This window comes from Neodiprion virginianus, chromosome 4, assembly GCF_021901495.1.
Source record: "Neodiprion virginianus isolate iyNeoVirg1 chromosome 4, iyNeoVirg1.1, whole genome shotgun sequence".
NCBI lineage: Eukaryota > Metazoa > Arthropoda > Insecta > Hymenoptera > Diprionidae > Neodiprion > Neodiprion virginianus.
This window is the reverse complement of record NC_060880.1, coordinates 17,999,016-18,019,098: the sequence shown is the minus strand read 5'-3', so window position 1 is coordinate 18,019,098 and position 20,083 is coordinate 17,999,016. Positions and strand designations below refer to the sequence as shown.

Below are 20,083 nucleotides of genomic sequence, written 5' to 3'. Positions count from 1 at the left end.
AAGCGAAGATACAAGAATCCTGTGACATTTAGCTCTGCGGACTTTAAAGTTAACGAGAAACAAGTGGTCGATTTTACCGCATTTTCGAAATGAACCTGTGTATTCGAATTTTGAGTACTTCCAGTTCCCAGTGAAAGAAATATGATCTCGTCTGTTTTTGGTTCGAAAAAATTTGACCTTTTCGCGTCTAAAACCTGTTGAGGATAAATTGTCATGAGAACAGACAAAAAACATTTTTTCTTCTTTTCCAATTCTGTGTATTCCAAGGGTATAAGATAAAATGGTTTTCTATTTTTGAGTGCAAAAGCGCTGATATTCCGAAGTGCATCCTAAAATTTTTAGGTCAGTTAAATATTTCGAAGAGATACGGTATATTCAAAAAATTCGGTCTCCCCGGAATATTTGAAACGATTTAACAGACTCCACACTTTCACTTTGCTTCAAAAATTTAAAAATACTTTTCGAAGAGTCTATAAAAAGTTTCGAAAGAAACTTATTTTGACCGTAGCTCAAGATCTTCTTAAAGATAAATTCCACATTTGAAAAGATCAATCTTTTTTACACGAAAAATACATCAGATCATATTTTTGTTACCTACAAGAGGCGAAATGTTTAAAATTCATAGTAAAAGGGTTTCATTTCTAAAAAAAAAAGAAGCGATAAAATTGTTGCACGTGTTCCTCGTAAATATTAATGCCGCTCGTGCCTCAGAATCGGAGTTCTTTCTAAAACTTGGCCGAATGTCGATGGATCGGATTTAAACTAAATACAGTAACAACAAACAAAACGTTCATCCCCCACCTAATGACTCGATAAAAATCGCTATCGCGACGTAAAAAGCGTCGGGTACCTGCTGTGCAGTTGCATCGTCCGTTTTCTGGCGAACAATTGGCTCCGTTATTGCAATTGCACTTCTGGGCGCAATCTTCGCCAAACGTACCATCGGGACAGGGTTCGTTGCAGCGTTTACCCTTGAATCCCGCTGCGCATGTGCAAGTCCCGTCAAAAGGTGAACACTGGGCGCTGTTTTCGCATTTGCACTGCTGCTGGCATCCCTTGCCAAATGTATAAATCGGACAGGTGTGAGAGCAGATTTCGCCGTCCCAACCGGCGCGGCAAACGCAGTTTCCGGTCCAGGGATGACAGAGCTCGGTGTGTTCTTCTTCGCATGCGCAACTCTGGGGAATTTTATCAGCGAGATGGATTTAGGAATGTGTAAAATGGGCAGAGGCTGGAAACTAGAATGGCGGATCGATCGTCACTGAAATCAGCGATACGTTATATTCAGCACCAATTTCACAATTTCATGATTTTCGACAGCTTTAACAGGTTTCATTCGCCTCTCAAGACCTGATGATTTATTAGGGCCTTCGATTAAGCTAGATCGGTGGAAATATCAAGTAGACTAAACTTGTACTTTTACTCACGTTCTTGCACTCCGGACCCCATGAACTGTCAGGACAAGCTCGCTCCTCGCAAAGCTCGCCTTTCCACCCGTTTTGGCAGTTGCAGGATCCATCGATCACCGAACAAGTCGCCCCATTTTTGCAGCTGCAGTTGCTCGTGCAGTTAAGGCCATATTTGCCGCTAGGGCAGGTCTCCACACACTGGAAATGAAAGTATTTTGATGACTTCGTTATCACGCGCTTGCAATTTTTGTTAAAAGCTGACTGTCTGAAGCGGAAGTTAATTTTTACAGCTTCAGATAATGACCAATATCATAATAACGCGTCCAGTGCAAGTTTGCCAAGAATTCTATCATTTGCTCAAATTGTCATAATTTCAACAATGACAAATCATTTTTCGTTCTTCAAAGTTCACGTCGAAAATAAAATTATTATCTTTCGATCTGACAGTTGTCGTTTATTCTTGTGGACCTTTCGGTACAAATTTCAGCGGCATATATTCAAATTTCTCTCGAAAATCAAGTTCTAAAGGCAATTTTAATTCCCTCCGACTTTCTTCTCATCCCAAAATAAGGATGCGTTAAAGTCATGGTTTCTACGGTACACACCTTCTCCCCAAGAAATCCTGCTTTGCATTGACATTCGCCAGTTATATGATGGCACGATGCTCCGTTGTAGCAATCGCAGGAAGACGAACAATTGTTTCCCCATTGGCCATCGGGACAACGATTAGCGCATACGGATCCCTGAAACAATTTACACTCATTACGAACTGAAACTTCAAGCCACGTAGAATTTTTTTTTTGCCTCTTGCAAAATAGACTTCACTTATAATAATATCGAGCCAATTTTTCTCATCATCGCTTCTTTTGACGTACATTTGTCGTGTTTATTTTAACCGAGAGAAAATAATTGAACTGCCCGATAATCCCGAACGTTTTTATTACAGTAAACAAATTCCTTGTCTTAATTTCGTTGAACGTGTCGCAGTATATTTCAAGTTATCATGTGCGACAGGAAACAAATTTATATACACATAGTTAATTAGTCTGCAACAATAATCATCGCCGCACATTTTTGTCCGGCAGATCGTCGAAAATATTTACATATAACAAGTAGTTGTAACTCACCGTCCATCCTGGCGTGCAGAAACATTCGCCATTTGTCGGACTGCAGGATCCGCCGTTTTGGCAACTGCAGTTCGATTTGCATTCATAGCCGTGTTTACCTTCTGGACATTGAAAGTCGCATCTGAATGACGGAAGAAAAAAATAATTTAATACTTGTACAATATTATATGCATGAATACTGAAAAATATATTATACAGTATTGATCAATACTTTTTATTTTTACATCTTTAATTCGTCGTCTCACCGATTACTCTGTGGAGGATTTAATTTTTCTTTACACATTTACAAATTTGTCGATTATTATGTGATGAGTATAAGGCAGAAATTACTGTCAGTATTGTTTTCAAAATCTGAATATTTTGGTCCAGTCATAATGCATTTTGCTTTTCCATATATTGTACAATATGGGATTTTCAATTTCAATTAAATTGCATCTCACTCTAAAAACGATTTTCTTTTGACAATTTGTGATCTTGATTTCCGAGAAATTCATATATCTTGACACACGTTCCGTAGAACAAGCTAAATCACAACTTTCTAAATTCCACATTACATGGATAATTATTTCCTCCCATCTGTGACATTCGCTGGACATGTTTCACGTTTAGTAAAAAATAGTTACAAGGAAGGCTGATAAAACTTTCAAGCCGTGTCTATTTCTGCACATTCCACGAACATTTGTCAAGGTGGCCGTACAATCATAGTAACTACATTTTTTTAATAAGAATTCTTCGACTTTTTGCCGATTTATTCTACAGTCAAAGTTCTATTTTTTTTCCAGCAATTTTAAAGCGTCCGAATTCGGCACGAAGAATTAAATATGATATAAAAAAAAAAACTCGATATTTCACATCAGCATTTAACGATGTGTTTCACGTAGTGGAAAAGTTCAAAAAAATTATACACTTCCAACTTATAGGTACGGTGAAATTGATCAATTTACACACAACTGATCAGCCGTTAATTACGAACGTTGTTATTACGTATCTACTAATTGGCAAAATTTATTTGAGGATAGTTAAAATTACGAGACATTTCCTGGATTGTCACATTTTTCAACGATGATTATCGACTGTAAAAATTTCACGATTATACAGTGGAAGACCCAGATTTATAAATTTCATAATTTTCATGACTTTTACCTGCGCTTTATTCAGTTTAAAACTTTCAAGGGTTCGCAAGTGGCACGTAGTCTGTTTGAGATAAGAGGAATACTTGAATATTTTGTTATTCCTGAAACGTAAGATTTCGTTGAGTTAAAAATCCTGCTACAGTGCAGGATTATTAGGATTACTGATTTACGATTACTCGCGATTAATTTGAAAAATTCCCTGAAAAAAACTGGATCATATACATTTTTCGCACGTGATTTGAGAAGGGAAAAAATCACATACCATGAGACACCCCTCAAAGATTGGGATTAAAACTCACCAAACCGCTCAAAGCTTCGTTTAAGAAAAATATAAAAACCAATATATTTTGCCCTACATTCTAAACAGTCCAGATTAAATATATAACAGGCAATTTTTTGCGAAAATTTGTTTCTCAAAAAAGGCGAAAAAGCTAAGGCTGTCGATATTTTCGTCAATCCCAACTTACAGAGGTCCTGTGAACCCCGCGGCGCAGAGACACTCGCCGGAAATGTGATGGCAGCTGCCACCGTTTTGACACCGACACTCCTCGCCGCAATCCAGTCCGTAACGATCAGGCGGACATTTCTCATCGCAGTTTTCACCCTTCCAGCCCCTTGTGCACTTGCATTTTCCATTAAAAGGGTCGCAGCTACCGCCATTACGGCACGTGCACTCGTCCCGACAATGCCGACCCCAGTAACCGGTCGGACAGGCTGAAAGTCGAACAAAAGTTACGTAATAACGTCAACATTTTCTGTAAATGCGAGAAAATTTATGATAATTATATTTTGTTTAGATGTAAAAAAAATATCCGCGAAAATTATCGAGGGAATTTCGTGCGAATCTAAACAACGTCTGACCTTCACCTGGTTGATTAGTTATAAATATTGAGAGTGATTTTGGAAAGGAACATTTTTTCAAATTCATAAAAAATTCTCAAAGCATTTATTTTGTCTTTTTAACATTCCAAGACCGGGCCTATGATGATTTTTGGAGAACTCTAAGAAAAAAGTCCTTTTCAAAATCACGTCAAATGTTTATAAGCAAACGATCTGTTGAACAAAAAAACCTAAATAAATTCAAGGCACTGTTTCAGAGTTGGGAGAAAAAAAAAAATAATCAGAAATGGTGAGAGTCATAAGTTGGTCGAGTTCGCATGGAATTCCCCATATGCAGAAATTTCTTGTTACGGTTACTAGAGTCCGTAACTATTACATTTTTTGCCGTAACCGAAAACTATAACCTTGTGTAGAAAATGAAAATTAGTTCTTTTGCTGCGACATGGAAAATCCGTAATATATATGTGTTACTATTTTTATTTTTTTTTCTTGACATTGTTATTCTCACTATATTTTTTTGCAGTAACTATTGCGATAATCTCATGTTGGTGTAATAATGAATTAACGTCGATGGCTGAAATTTATCTTGAAAAAAGTACGATCAACTAAACGAAGAGATTTAATGTTGACGGTAATAATCACACTGGATAATTTCTTGTTGCACAATATTTTCTTGTAATTCTACAAAAACTAACCAGTCACTTTCACGATGTCAATTGTATTAGAATTCTCTGGTTACAGTAACGAATGAAATTTTTTCTCAGCGACAGTTCTTGTCATTGTCTTTTAATCACTACCTGCAATTTTTCCTTTTGTCTCCTCGTTTCCGTGCTAAATTCTCATATTGTACTCTTCGCGATAATTAGCCTGTACATTTTATAATACAGGCACAGAAGTTACGTATTATTCTATTACACGCTTTCCATGAGATATGCACGATGAATACAGAGTTGTCGAGGTCTGGGTGAAAATTACAGGAATTCTATGACTGAAATGTGCATTTTTACCCGGGATGTATTATACAATGTTTTTTACTTAGAAAATAGAATTTTTCATCACTTCGATACTTTACGGTACACCGGTGCAGATTACGTGTGATGAACGTGACTAAAGTTTGACAAACTTTCATCCATGCGTTATTCCTCTAGTTGAAAAATTGTCAGTTATAACTATATTGATGAACTTCCCGAAGCCTGAGAATTTCAAACAGCATTTCCGATGTTTGTTTATGATACGATAAATTTCTTTTAATATCAAAAATTCTAGATGACACATCGGATTTTGGATAAACTGTTGGAAATTTGTCTCTTGTCATTCGATATTTATCGGTATCGAGATCGATTTAATTTACAAAACATACGTTAACGATGATTTTGCAAACGTTTGCGATTAGCGTTCATTTTTCATATCACCAATAGATAGTTGACGATTATTATTTCATAATGAAATAAGTCTCGCTTTTTTGCCTCTGTTATACTTTACAAATTTCCATTCCAAGTATCAATAATCAACGATTAATCCGAACGAGGATCAAAGAGAAAGAAAAATGCGAGGAGAATAAATAAAACCTCGAATCGGTGAATGTGATATTAAATTTTTAAAGTCGAAGAAATTGGCCAACAAATGTGACACAATTTAAAGGAAAAGATCTGTGAGTTTCTTTACGAATCTGAGATTGATCTTTCTCAATACCCGTTATTTTCCAACGTTTTACTTTTCGCATTTCCGTTTCACCGAATGTACATCATACGTATTTATGCGTATAATATAATATTACGTGATTCGCAAGAGGCTGCCATACGAGTATCGTTTCAGCAACGGAAACACAAACATGCCGCTCGTAGTGAAACCTGATTCGTGTCGTGTAATTGGATTAATAAAACTCACTAATATTGCAGGAGGGTCCGCCATAGCCTGACTCGCATTTGCACTCGTCCGGAGCAACGCAAGTGCCGTGAATACAATCTTCGGAACATACCGCTATGCATCGATCCTTGTTGCTCCTCGTGTATCCGTTGCAGCATTCGTCGACCGGCCGTTTTTTAATCAGCGTCTAAAAAAAAAAAACCACAGTCAGATTTCATTTGTCTCGTCGAATTAAAATTTTTTTTTTGTTTTTGTTTTTTTTTTTTTTTTTAATCAATTAATTTTGTTTATTTTTTATTGTCTTCAAACATCGACACTGTCGAAAATAATTATGAATTTACGACGGATTTCTCTCATTTTTCAAAAATGAACTCTGTTAAACGCATTTCCATTTGTGCAGTCGTTCCGTAGTCGAATAAAACTTCCGTACGGAAAATATTTGACAGTATCGTTAGTTGACATACAAATTATACGCCTATTTGAATTGTTTATTACAGAAATGGGGCAATTCACCTGCGTCCTATACACGGGTTTAAAGTTGACCCTGTACTTGGTGCACCTAAATTTTGGGAAGCTGAAGCACCATCCGTACTCCCGAACTTTGAACCCTTTGTTTTCCGATATCGTGACAGTCGTTGTGTACCTTTGGAAAAAAATTGATTAGGATAAAGATAGGTCAAGAATGAGAAGAGAAATTTTGGGATTTAGAAAATTGTACGATATAAAAATATTATTTTTACAAGTAAAACATAAAATTGCTTTATATTTAGGGGTCGCGAAACTCAAAAATGTATGGTTTTCGGATTATTTATGTCATTTCCAACGTAAATATATATTACTTTGATATACCACGTCATGTTATAACAATTTATTGTTGAAATTTGGTGAAATATGTAGTATTCAATAAATGGAAGCTGTTGAAGTGAACATTCATTCACAATCAGTATTATAATGGTCCGATATTCGTATCTTCGGAAAAAAGGTTGTCATAATAATAATAATAATAATAATAATAATAATATATTGTACGAGCAGCTTCAAATTCGAGAAATCAATTTTTTTCGGACAGTCTAATTGCATACCTATTACAAACAGATTCTTACAATAAATAATACAAATTGCAATACATTAATGTTGTAAATATTTCTGTTGGATGGGATAAAGACGAATAAAATTGATTTTTCAGGTTTTCTTTTCGTTGATAAAAAAAAAAAAAAAAAAAAACTAACACAAAATGAAAGAGGAAACAGTTTTGTACTCACGATTCTTGCCGCGTACAGACGTTCGGCCCTTCGAGGGTTGGTTGGGCGAGGTCTATCACGGCTAGAAGGAAGGTGGCAACGACCAGTGAAACGAGGGAGGCCATTCTACTTTCTTTTCTTCTCTTATTTGCGAGGGTCGTGGATGATTCGTAATTTCATTAGTCGTAATATACTTGGATCGATGTAATTTTGTGCTGCTTAGATTCCGTCGTAGATTTTCCGTGCGACAATAACGTAGGATACCCTTTTTCATCCGTTCGCATTGTTTATTTAATTATCTTATCGTGGGAATCATTCTTTTAGAAAATTGTTAAGCGCATCGCGGGTTCACGTCGTGTACTGAGAACTGCTACCCTTCATCCTGACAAAACTCGGAGCTGTAGGGTCAGACTTTGCCTTCACCTGAAACATGCGATACAAAATTTCTAGTCAAATTAGGAGAACAGGGAACTCGTTATTTGCATTAAATTTTAATATTTACTTATAATTATACGGACATTATAATTCATACTCTGATAATTCCAATAGTTTTTCATTCAGAAATGATTCGAAAAGTAAACCACTGTTAATCGCACAGGGAAAACTTTTCAGTTAATTAAGTACGAATTGAAAAATTAATGCTCTTATATGTTTGGTTCAGACGATACCAAGTAATTTTTATAAAATGAATATTGTATTAATCGTAGTGCATGATATTACAATTTCTCAAATCATGACTAATAAAACATTTTAAAACAATCTTAAACGAAATAATTGGTGTATTCATATTAAAATCTACTCCGTAGTTACATTATTTACTCAATTTAATCTTATGATATTTGATTTTTCAGTCATTTTGTCATGAATTTACTATCCGGAAATGGTGAGAATATAATTTCGTCATCGTCACATAATATTGTTAGTTAATTTTTTCAATATATTCACCATTTAAAGAGTTCCCATCTTATAAAATACGAGTTTTTTTTACTTAATCGCGATTTATTGAATCACAGCCGTATAACAAGTTTTTATAAAAATACGTTGTTTCGTCAACGTTACGAATTTCAAACTCATAAGTGCATGATACAATTGACGAAATGAAACCCGTGATTGATTTCTCGATGTTAACAAATTCAAGGTTACTAATTAAAAATACTTGAGTTTTCTTTCCCCACTGCATCAGCAGAATTCAAAAGCAGGACTTTTTAAATAAAAAAGACTTGTCTTGCGGCATATTTGCGGAGTGAGAATTAAAGTTTCAACTGATTGTGAGCCCGGCAAGTTAACAGCTTATTATACTGCTGACTCGTTAAATTGGAGCCAGCCATGTCCTCAATTATGCCATTTTGCGACATAACCTAAACGCAAAATAAACTGCATGTACATATATTAGGGTCATCTCTAATAAGAAGATTTGTAAAATTAGCTGCTCTCATGGGTTAAAATGTCTTGATATAATTTTAAGATATGCAGACAAATTTTCAAACTTTCATCTCAGTTCTAAAATTCTGGCGAAAAGATTTCGAATTTTCCCATTTTGATAAAGCAGAATTTCTTACGCTTCGTGCCGTCAATTTTTATTTCTATTTTTACGGAATTTCTGTTCATTTCTGAAATCTTTATTACGAAATTTCCTACCTATAGTTGTGGATACTCGTTAACATTTTTTTATCGCTTCTAAGAAAACGAAAACGATTAAGAAGGTTAACCGATAAAAAGATGTTTGAATGTAAAATTGAAATGCTTTAATGTTAATTTTTTCTCTCCTAAAATTTCTACAATTTTCATTGAATACTTATGGCTACGGGTGTGAAATTCAGTTTCAGATTTTTCGACGCAACGCATCAGAAAGTAAAAAAAAAAATAAAAATTTAAACAAAAGCGCCAAAAATCCGATGTTAATCAAAGAGATATTCAAATATATATTACATGCAAATCTCATCGTTTGAAACAGTCTGATGACCATATTACTAAGCACCACCACCATTACTGTGACCATAAATAATACTCGCGTATTAAATTGCAAGGATCAGATCGGATCGGATCGGATCACGAGGTTACGACGAGCTGCGTACGACTATTTTAATTTCGCCAATTAAATTAAATTACGCTTAATGACGTGAACAACGAAAAGAAACAGGAGGAGGAGGAGGAGGGTTAAAAAGTAACTAATAAAACAGCGGTTACACGGCTGCCTCAGCAGTGCCGATCCTTCTGGCTCATTTAACAATGAATCGAAGCTGTATTCTCGCGGTTTTGCATGCATATAAATGGATTCATGTTCGTGTACGTCACTCGTTCGTTATTTATATGTACAAGCAGATTTAAAGATATATCAGACGTACAGTCCAGTCAAAGATTTGTAAAGACAGAAATATGATATAACGAAGGTTTGAAAGAGAACAATTGAAAAATTGAGTTAGAAACAATTGTTCCCTGGACACGGATAAAGTCGAAAAACCATAAATTTCAGCTGCAATAGCAGAATTACGGATGGCTTTGAAAAGATGCGATTATTGCCTCGTTTATACAATGAAAAAATCACAAGGTTTGATCGATTTTAATAAACTAGGGTTCATTTTGTTTGTAAATGAATTTTCTACGAGCCAACAAAGTCGTATTTTCCGCTTACTTTCTCAGTCCGTAAAAAATATACGATTACTGAATTCATTGTAAGTGATGAATAGTGACCCAATGCTTTAACGAAAACCACTGCATCGATACGGAAAATCTGATTTCGTAAGCTTGTGAAGAATATTTCATCTGCAAAATCATTTCTAATTAATTGAAATCGATCAAACGATGGGATTTTTTCGATGCAGAAACGATTTAACAACTGGATCTCTTCAAAGTCAACGATGATTGTGCTATTGCATCTGAAATGTATATACTTGAATAAAAAAAATAAAAAAGCAAATCTGCGTTCCTGGAGTATTTTTTCAAGTAAATTCAACTAAATCAAACCTTAGTTTCGACACTCAGACCTTCGTTTAATCATATTTCTGAAGTCTTTGCGGCTTTTTGACCTGACTGTACGTTTGAGGCATCCTTAATAACCGAGTCGATTGCTTCGAAATTCTTCAAGTGAAACGGATCTACTTTGCAATTACTACGCTTCCCTGATTCGTAACGTCTTTACGGTGAGTGAATCAACTGTGAAACGCAAGACGACAACGACGATGATATTAGACCACAAGGATCAAGTGACTGCACATTATAACCGTTTGTTTGTTTTGCGATATCAACGCTTCGGCGAAGCCGTTCGATGCACGATGTTACTTGTGTAAATAACGTTATTCATAAATGCAATCTAGAGCTTTCATTTATTTTCGGACATCAGTTAGAACCAGGGATTGAAAGATGAAAAAAAAATGACTGCAGGTTTCTACGAAATTATAAGACTCGAGTGTATAATTTAGAAACTTTCCGAACAAATAGATTCGGTGAAATATGGGTAACAGAATATGTAACATTGAATTTAAAAAATAGAGTTTTTTTTTTTATAGAAATCGTCGGGCAACTTGAATTCAACAAAACCAGCAGTACGGTGTGCTGAATAGGAAAATACATTGTTCAAATCCTCAACAATTTAATGCATAATGTTTATTGAAGCTACACGAGTAAAATGATACAATAATTCAATGCAGACGTGTTTATTTGCTCCGTTAATTGTCATTTCTTCTTGTTCTACGTCAGAAGAAAATATTTGCCAACATTTTGATGTAAACGGTGATAATTTTTCTTTAAAAAAAAATGTCGCATACGTTATATATTACACTCACAATATGTTACTCTTAATTCGAATCTTAGATAAAAATTATATTCAAGAAAACTATTTCTTTCAAAATTCACATTCGTCGTTCATCATTTTTGTTCACCATGATGGTTCGATTATTTTCACACTCAAATGCATTGTAACCCTGATTGCAAAAATTGAAATATAAATTCTCCCGAAAATATTTCCAAACTTGACCGAAGATTTGACCGAACAATATCAATCAGCTAAAAATATTTATATACAGTTGATTTTTGAAATGAAATTATCAAAATCTCGGTATATTAGCATTATATTCTTCAAGAATACGCTATCATCGTATGTTTTACTTTCCTTAAACGTGTTCAGATCTTTCCACATATTTGTGTTACCGAGAAGATTAGATTAGGTCACAGACACGACACCGTTACATACAATATCCATGTAAGTATACGTATACAGTGAAAAAATGGTGAGGTACATACTGTACTGTCATACATACGGCAGAGTCGTAGATTCGTTTGTTACATGATTACAAAAACAGGCATAAGGCAAGCTGAACGTATTACGTAAGTATTATACCTGCCTGTGTACGTGGTGTACTATATCTTTACGACACCTACGCGCTTTCATTGCGAAGAAACGTTCAAGCAACACGTAACATCATTTACACCCACAAATTGGTGTATCTTTCATACTTGAGGGCTTTGAAACTTTTATGACTACGGATTTCAACGCTTCATAGAATCTGAAATAACGTATAATTCTCGACGGATTGTTTGAAAATAAATTTTCGACGTATGGATTAACTGATGCAAAAGTACAAAATGATGATATTTAAGCCCCGTGAACTATTTCTGTTATTATTTTTGACCCGTTATAATCGCCTTGCGTAGAGTCGAAATTGTAAAAAAATGTTAATAATAAAATTTACCGATCACAGCAAATCGTTGTATTTAACGTTTTTATTAAAACCGCAAAACAAAATAAAAAAAAAAAAAAGACGAGCATTAACTCCACGCACGCATCGACGTTAATTGATGATCGAAAAATATCTCCCGTCTCTGAATTTGTTCTCAATTAATTACAATAGGTACAATATTTTTCCAGCAAGGTGATTACAATTTACAGAATTGATGAGCGTCGAGAAGCATTTGAGTGATCGTAAATAACCCTATTAAAAATACGAAGTTTAACACAACCTAAGATTTTTATTTCATGGTGAAATGGTGTGTCATGTGTTAATTCAGTCGCAACGAATTTTGCACAATCAATCATATCGTTCGGTTAATTTTGTAACAAGCTGTGAAATGATTTGCCAATTTGAAATCTGGGTCAGGGTTTGGAGGAAACTGTTATCGTCTAATTTCATTTAGATATTATCTCAGTATTCTGCGAGTTGTTCGACAGAAATTTCTTACGCGCCAGATTCAATTTTTTGACTCTCCAACTATTTAGCAATATTTATAGAGGAACTAAAGATGATGAATTAAACGGGCGTGTTAAACTTGTCGCAAATTTTTTTGGATTTAGCTGGATTTTTTTATACATAACATGGTTACTTTTTGGGGGTGAGTGTAACATGATCCAAATAAGAACCAGCCTAATACTTACGAACCTTATTATTTCTTTTGATTTTCAGTTTACGAAAGATTTTAAAAATAATATATCTTCATATTATAAAAAAAAGTGATACTCGTTATTTTTCTATATATATTGTAATAATATTGATATTGTTAAGTAATAAATAACTCCAATTTCTGAAAATGGAATATTTTAATTGTGTGTATGTTAGACTGGGCCAAAAAAATTGACTATTTTTTTTTTTTGAAAAATATATTGAGAATATCATTCAGTATGACAAAAAAAAAATTTCATGAAATTTTAAGCCCTTCATATTAACTTTAAGAGGTCTATCATCGCTATTTTTGATTTTTAGTAATAATTTGATGTTTTACGTCAGATCTGTCGAAATATTGAAGTGAAAAAATTTATGTTCACTTATCCCTTTATAAAATTAAATTCCCTACAAAAAAGGTCTGATTATAGATTTTTGTCAGACAAGCCGTTTCCGAGTAATTAAGCTTAATAAATTGATATAATTTCTCGATTTGACTTTTCTAATTTGGAATTTCGTGACTAACAAATCTATGAATGTATCAAAAAGATCATGACAGATTCTTAAAGGAAATTTAATGTTCTACAAAAAAGATCTCTTAATATTTTTTCCTCAATTTAATTTTTCAAAAGTTATTCTCAATTAAAATTTGGGTGAATTTGTAATTTTGCTGTCCGGTCGGTAAGAACACCGTTTGTTTTATCCTATTGCATACCGTTAAAGAACGTGCCTAGCTAGCCGACAGACGACCGATTTCTTTAATTTTACAAAATCATCCGTACTTCCCACGTCTATGCCAAATTTTCGCATCTTTGTATAACATATACATCATATTCGTACAATGCGCACACTGTATTTTGCATATTTTTACTGGCTTATAACGTACACAACGGTACACACGCTTTGATGTATAAGAGGAGTAAACATACCGAGCTCGTCGACGATTTTTATACGGCAAAATATGCTTTATAGGCGTACGTTACATGTATAATACGAACGAATAGGCGGCGGTAAATTCTTAAGTGGATTCATCATCTTTCTCTCTCGCTCTCTCGGTATCTGGACAAGCTTCAAAGGCGCGTCATCGACAATTCCAGTTAGACACACACGCGGGAACAAAACTCGTTACCGAAAGGAAAACAGTTATTTCAACGTACTAGTTCACCTGGGGTCAGTTCATGCGCTACTTTTTATTCCAACGCGGCAAGTATAATTCACCGATCCATCGATCATCGATTTCCATCATTTCTATTGCTGAAAAACATGGGTGAAAAATTTCACAGGATATTCCTTAGTTTTTGGCGTTTTTTTTTTCTAATGCCAAGTTGATTCGACTAGAATTTATTCGATCTTCAATAAATGGTTTAGGTACTTGCTAATAGATGATACTGATAATAATTGTTCACTTCTTGTTAGATAAATTTTTCGTTTTCCAATCAGCAATTGTATTCAAACAAATAGATAAGATCGTAGGTGTACCTATTTATTGATTTTATCGATTTCACATCTTTACCTTGTCAATTTACCGGCACGACTTCATTTAGAAAATATTCATTCTTTTTTCTCACTTGCGATCGCCAGAAAACGCTGAAAATTAACATATTCCCGAACACCGGGTATGCATAATTGCTAGCCACGCGCTCACCGGACCATCAGGTCCATCTGGTTTCTCGTGGAGGGAAAAGATACGAGGATAGACAGTGGAGCGGATGAGGATGAACCTCCCACGTAATTGCTCCGACACTCTCTCATCTCGCACCGTGTTAGTTCTACATCGCTCGGTACTCCTTCGATTCCGCCGCTGTTTTCTCGCTCACCGCATGCAACCGCAAGAGCAGCAACAGCAGCAGCATCGCGATTTTATACCGACAAACCGGTTGGACTTGGTTCTCGTACCGCAATCCAAGCCGCGTTTTAAACCGGAGGCTGAACCGAGGGGAGATAAAATCAGATGAAATGAGATGGGGTCAAACGGAGCGCTTTCAGGCCTGCGTTTCCGATATTTATGGCACATTTTTTACGCAATTACGCGGTTCCTTATTATTACTCAGCAACGTCAAATATCTCATTGAATTCCTTCCGAAGTATGTTAATCGGGTAAAAAAAAGGGCGGGGGGGAACGAATTGAAGAGGAATAAGTAATTCTGGCTATAAATGGATTTTATCACCTTTTATACCGACAAGAGTTTTCTGAACAGGTTATAAAAACCGATGAATCAATTCGAAGATGTAATAGCAACGAATTTAATCCTGGTTGTAATGAAAACACGTGCAAAATTTATGCATGTATTAGATTTTCACAATTTAGGTCGACTTGCCAAATTTTTATGTTACGTGTGATAAAATATCACTTTGAGGATAAATTTGAACGAAGTTGAAAACAATTGGCAAAAAAGGAACAAAATATATCAATATAAATGCCAACGACTTCTGGCAAAATCGGTGTCCACGTGTATAATATAGTAGTTATCGACAAGATAATTTCTAACTTGGAAGAGGGGGAAAAAAAAAAAAAAACAAATGCCACGTGCTATACGCGTAAATGTATAAACTTTCGAGATTACAACATTAAAAACAAAGGAAGTGACTAATGCTGAACGGCTATCGTCGACTGCTATATGTACATATCAATATGCATGTTCTCTTATATACCTATTAAAACCTTGTAAAAAACATTCCAAAGTCCAAAGAACTTTGTGTTACACAATTTTTAAAACTTAGGCAAATGCACACGTGTCTACTCCTGTTATAGACTCAAGACGATATAGGGATATAATTGAGATACCTATTTCTCGTGGTCTTAAGATTGCTTTAGACATGCAAATAAAATATTTCTAATGCAATTTACGACAATACATACGTCAAATTTTTTTTGACGTCGACTAATATGTCGATGACGTCACACAATTCATTCGTCAACGCTATATCGTAATTATACGGCCCCTACAATCGTCTCTGTTATTTTTCAGAATCATTGAAAATGAATACAGTTTTTTTTTTTTTTTGCACGTTCGATTGTTGAGAAACATATATGCACACAAGATTATTACCACAGGTTTGTTAATCTGAAATAATAAATGATTGGCAAACTGATTTTACATAACAGTATAAATAAATAATATTTAAAGTGTGCGGAGAAATTTTTGGGTTTCGCAAGATTGTTCCTGGTGTAGGAATGGTGAAAAAAAGGAAAATGTGATGGTCATGAATCACACGAGGAAATGAGCGAAAAATTTTAATTGTGAAAAAAAAACGACCGTGCAATTGTTTAAGTGAGACAATGAATCGATTTCTTATTTCTTTTTTTTTTCTTTTTCTTTTTTTGTTACCCAAGGCATTGAATTGCAAACTAATCGCCACGTTCTGCACCGTCTGCCACGGATCTTGAGCGTTTATTATAATGTGTATTACGGAAAGGAAAGGAAAGGAAAGGCCGGCATGTAGGAACGAATACTTTGACCTGTGTTATGTATGCATAAAATATATATATAAACATGTACGTACGTATGACGACACAATTTGTGGAGACAACTTTCACCACGTAACTCTCGAGTGATTACATATTACTGTACATTGCACCGTAACCAAAGTGAAAAAAAAATTCTCAAAAATATATTCAAAAAAAGGACGGATCAAATAGAATCTAAAAACACGAGTGATTTCATTTACTTGATCCCGCTTGCTAATTGAAGCTTCATTTTTTAGTTTACCTGAAATAAGGTCAATTGTTTGGTACATATCGGTTTTATCCATGTGTCCAAAGGAATTTGAATCAGTGAAATGATTGTTCTGGAATTTATTAGAACAAATGAACGTTGATTCCAAAGTTGATGATGTTCACTTATATTCATTGAATTAGTTTAAGAATGGTGGTTGGCTGGCCAAAATTTGGGAAATCTTTATTAATCTTATCACAAGATAGTCGCGCATTGAATATTTATTTATTACATTACCATATTCGTATGGTAGAAATATTTTTTCTAACGTACAAAAACAGAAAGTACAGGAATTATAAAAAAGAGATCGACGCTTCATTTCAAATCGCTTCAGAATTAGCAATTCTGAAATCTAGTAGATTCGATTGAATTTATTCTAGGATGGCTCATTTTTTCAGAAGGACTTGCTCTAAGAATTCATTGAAGAAGGTTTGGGTTTCTTTTTCAGTAGTCAATCCAATATTGAAATTTATTGATCATAATCAATATTCTTGCAATGTAATGAAATTAGATAATTAACTACGTGTATATGTATAATAAAAAGGTGTTCTGGTAAATTTGAGGATAAAATGGTCTTCGAACTAAAATAAGTTTGATGTAGTAAAATCAAACGATTTACTAGATCTTCTAAAATTTCGACGTGATTTGAAACTAAGAATCGGTATCCAAGCTTTTCTTAGAATTTTAATATTTTCAAAAATATTTTTACAACTCAAAAATATGACGATTTGTTAAATACTCAATGTACGACTATCTCGTAATAAAATTATTAAAAACTTCAATTTTCGGCCAATCATGCTTCTCAAATCATTGTTAATTAGTCGATCAAAACCATGGTCCATCATGCAAAATCTAATTTGTACAGAATACATTATTTAAAAGAAATAATGCCTCATTTTCAACTCAAGTTATTACAAATATCGATCTATATTAAATGGTCCTACTTGTGACTAAGAATTTTTTCCTTCTTCCATGCACTGCGTCTGGTTTTACGGTATACTTGATGTACACATTTGGTGTCGTTTAAAATAGATTACCGCATGGTTTAAACACGAGTAGAGATGGGATGTGCGTGACGTGCGTTTTGAGGTGGCGTTTTAGATTTAGAGTAACATGGACAATACGCAGAAAATCCGACGGCTTGTTATTTTTTCTCTTTCATTCTGAGAAATGTTTAACGATGAAAAGTACGGTTCTAAATATATGCATATGTAGTTAAACTAACATTAAAAGCAACAAGTACAGTTTTATCTAATTTTTGATAGGCCAATTGGTACAGAATTTCTTGAAATCTAATGAATACTTCACAGCTTACAACGGAATAAATTACTAACAAATTAGTCGAATCATCCAATATTTTCCTCTCCGTTTGACTATCTCGATTTGAATTTGTTTGCGCTTGGGGAAGTCACGCTTGTTCTAAAAAATGAGAACAATTCTGTGTGCGAGGTAACGTAAATTTAGAAAAAGTTCTAAAAATAAACACTAAACCTTATTATTGCTGGCTCGATTTTCAAGATACTTTGTTCATTGCGCACATTATTTACAAGTTCGTGTATATAATGTGCGTGATTTTACTTCAATTAAATTTATAAGCTTTATCAAAGTTTTCAATACTACTGAATTGTTAATAAATAGCATTCATCAATTATACAAATAAATAAATTCATAACTATCAAGAAATTGGTCGAAGAATTGAATTTTTACTTAAAATCATGGAACTTTAATTTGTGAATTTTCCTGTTTTCTATTTTCGCGAATTAAGAAATAGATATATGTTTTTAAAAAAATATACATATAATAATAATAATAACAAAAATAATAATATTAAATCTATTTTGAACTGGACTGAAATAAAGTACAGCTTACGTTTTTTGATATTTCTTCTCGAGAATATCAGTATAATGCATCCATTTGCAAATCATCGATAGATACGAGGAATAAAAAAGTCAAGAATCACAATCGCCGAGTGGAAAATTTCAAAACAGAGTAAATAAAGAGGTGGAAAATTAATTAAAGTTTTTAGAAACATGTGAAAAAAAAAAAAACTTTCACAACACGATAATTTCAAAATTCCATGTTCATGATCGAAAAAGAAAGAGAAAGAGAAATTACGATTCAGTGTGAGGATTCAGAGTTGAAAAATTCACAACTGATATAAACGGCCGAAGAAAAAAATCTATAAAACAAAATAGCCGGCGAGTGTTTGAAATTTGGGAAACTTGTCTGAGAATGAAAAAAATGTTTACATTACATGTTAGATCAGAACGAATAGAAAAGTAACGGGATTCTGGTGGAGTTTGCATGGTGTGCGCCATATGCACACGAATTCAGTTACGCTCCGCAAAGTAGCAGCTGAAATAACGCTTCCGACACCGTACGCGACGTGTGTTTCATTTAATATATCGTATACATCGTACACAGTGTGAATCACGCCTTAAAAATGCGGGACGCGTGTCTCCCGAAGGAACATATGTGTGAAAAAAAAAAAAAAATTGCAAGTAGCTGGAGCCCACTGAAAAAAAAAAAAAGAATAAAATTTAACAAGAAACGGAACTCAAGTAGTATAAACGAAAGAGGAAAAAAACTTGTCCCGTACAAAATAACGCGTGATTCAGCTGCCTATCCGTTGATACATCCGACTTACACATATGCTGTATGTTTTTAATAATGATAAAAAATAAATAAATTGGCGTTTTTTCGTAAATCCTCGCTCAGTATATATATATTTATATGTATATATGTATACTAGGGTGCTTCGTTTGAGACGACTATCCTTTTTTTTTTCACTCCATAGACGAAATATCACTTTGAACATATAAAAAAAAATTCCCACCAAAGCCTAGCTCTTAATTTTAATTTTAATTACTCGCTAAATGAATTTGAAATTTTCCCATTTAATTAAGACGTAAAAATAATTTTTTTTTTGTCAATTATCTGTAGCATCGCGAGTTTTCATACTATTTAATTGACCATGGCCGGAAGTTTTACAGTTTTATACAATGTACATGGAAGAATTGAAAGTTTTGAGTTCGATTCTCCAGTAATTGGCGAAGACTTCAGAATGGTCGGGCGAAGACATTTGAAGATTAAGATACATTACAATCACGTCTATTTTATTACATTTGTAACAATTTGGGTATAAAAATTGTCAAATATGCGGATAAAATAGTGATATTTATGGTATTCTTATGATTATTTAATTTTATATTGGAAACTATCAGTTCTACAGTTTCAGCTGATCAAAAAATCCAATTAATCTATTAAATTCTCTACAAAAAAGATCCTTCACAATTTTGCTGTAAAGTTAGTAGTTTAGGAGAAAAATGAAAAAAACCATAATTTTTTAGCAAACATCAACTTTACAATTTTTTACTGG

At 34.0% G+C, this 20,083-nt stretch overlaps 1 protein-coding gene across 3 annotated transcripts in view; it reads right to left on the bottom strand.

Annotated features, from left to right (window-relative positions):
• Positions 1 to 20,083, bottom strand: part of LOC124304031 (protein draper) — a 45,797-nt gene that overhangs the window by 9,976 nt on the left and 15,738 nt on the right. For all 3 annotated transcript variants that reach the window (XM_046761964.1, XM_046761966.1, XM_046761967.1), the window contains exons 2-9: positions 7,638 to 8,039; positions 6,889 to 7,018; positions 6,397 to 6,562; positions 4,137 to 4,383; positions 2,537 to 2,657; positions 2,015 to 2,152; positions 1,428 to 1,607; positions 851 to 1,178 (exon numbers count right to left, since the gene is read on the bottom strand). In XM_046761964.1, coding sequence (XP_046617920.1) covers positions 851 to 1,178; positions 1,428 to 1,607; positions 2,015 to 2,152; positions 2,537 to 2,657; positions 4,137 to 4,383; positions 6,397 to 6,562; positions 6,889 to 7,018; positions 7,638 to 7,741 — 1,414 coding nt within the window. In that variant the 5' untranslated portion in view covers positions 7,742 to 8,039. The remainder of the gene's footprint in view (positions 1 to 850; positions 1,179 to 1,427; positions 1,608 to 2,014; positions 2,153 to 2,536; positions 2,658 to 4,136; positions 4,384 to 6,396; positions 6,563 to 6,888; positions 7,019 to 7,637; positions 8,040 to 20,083) is intronic.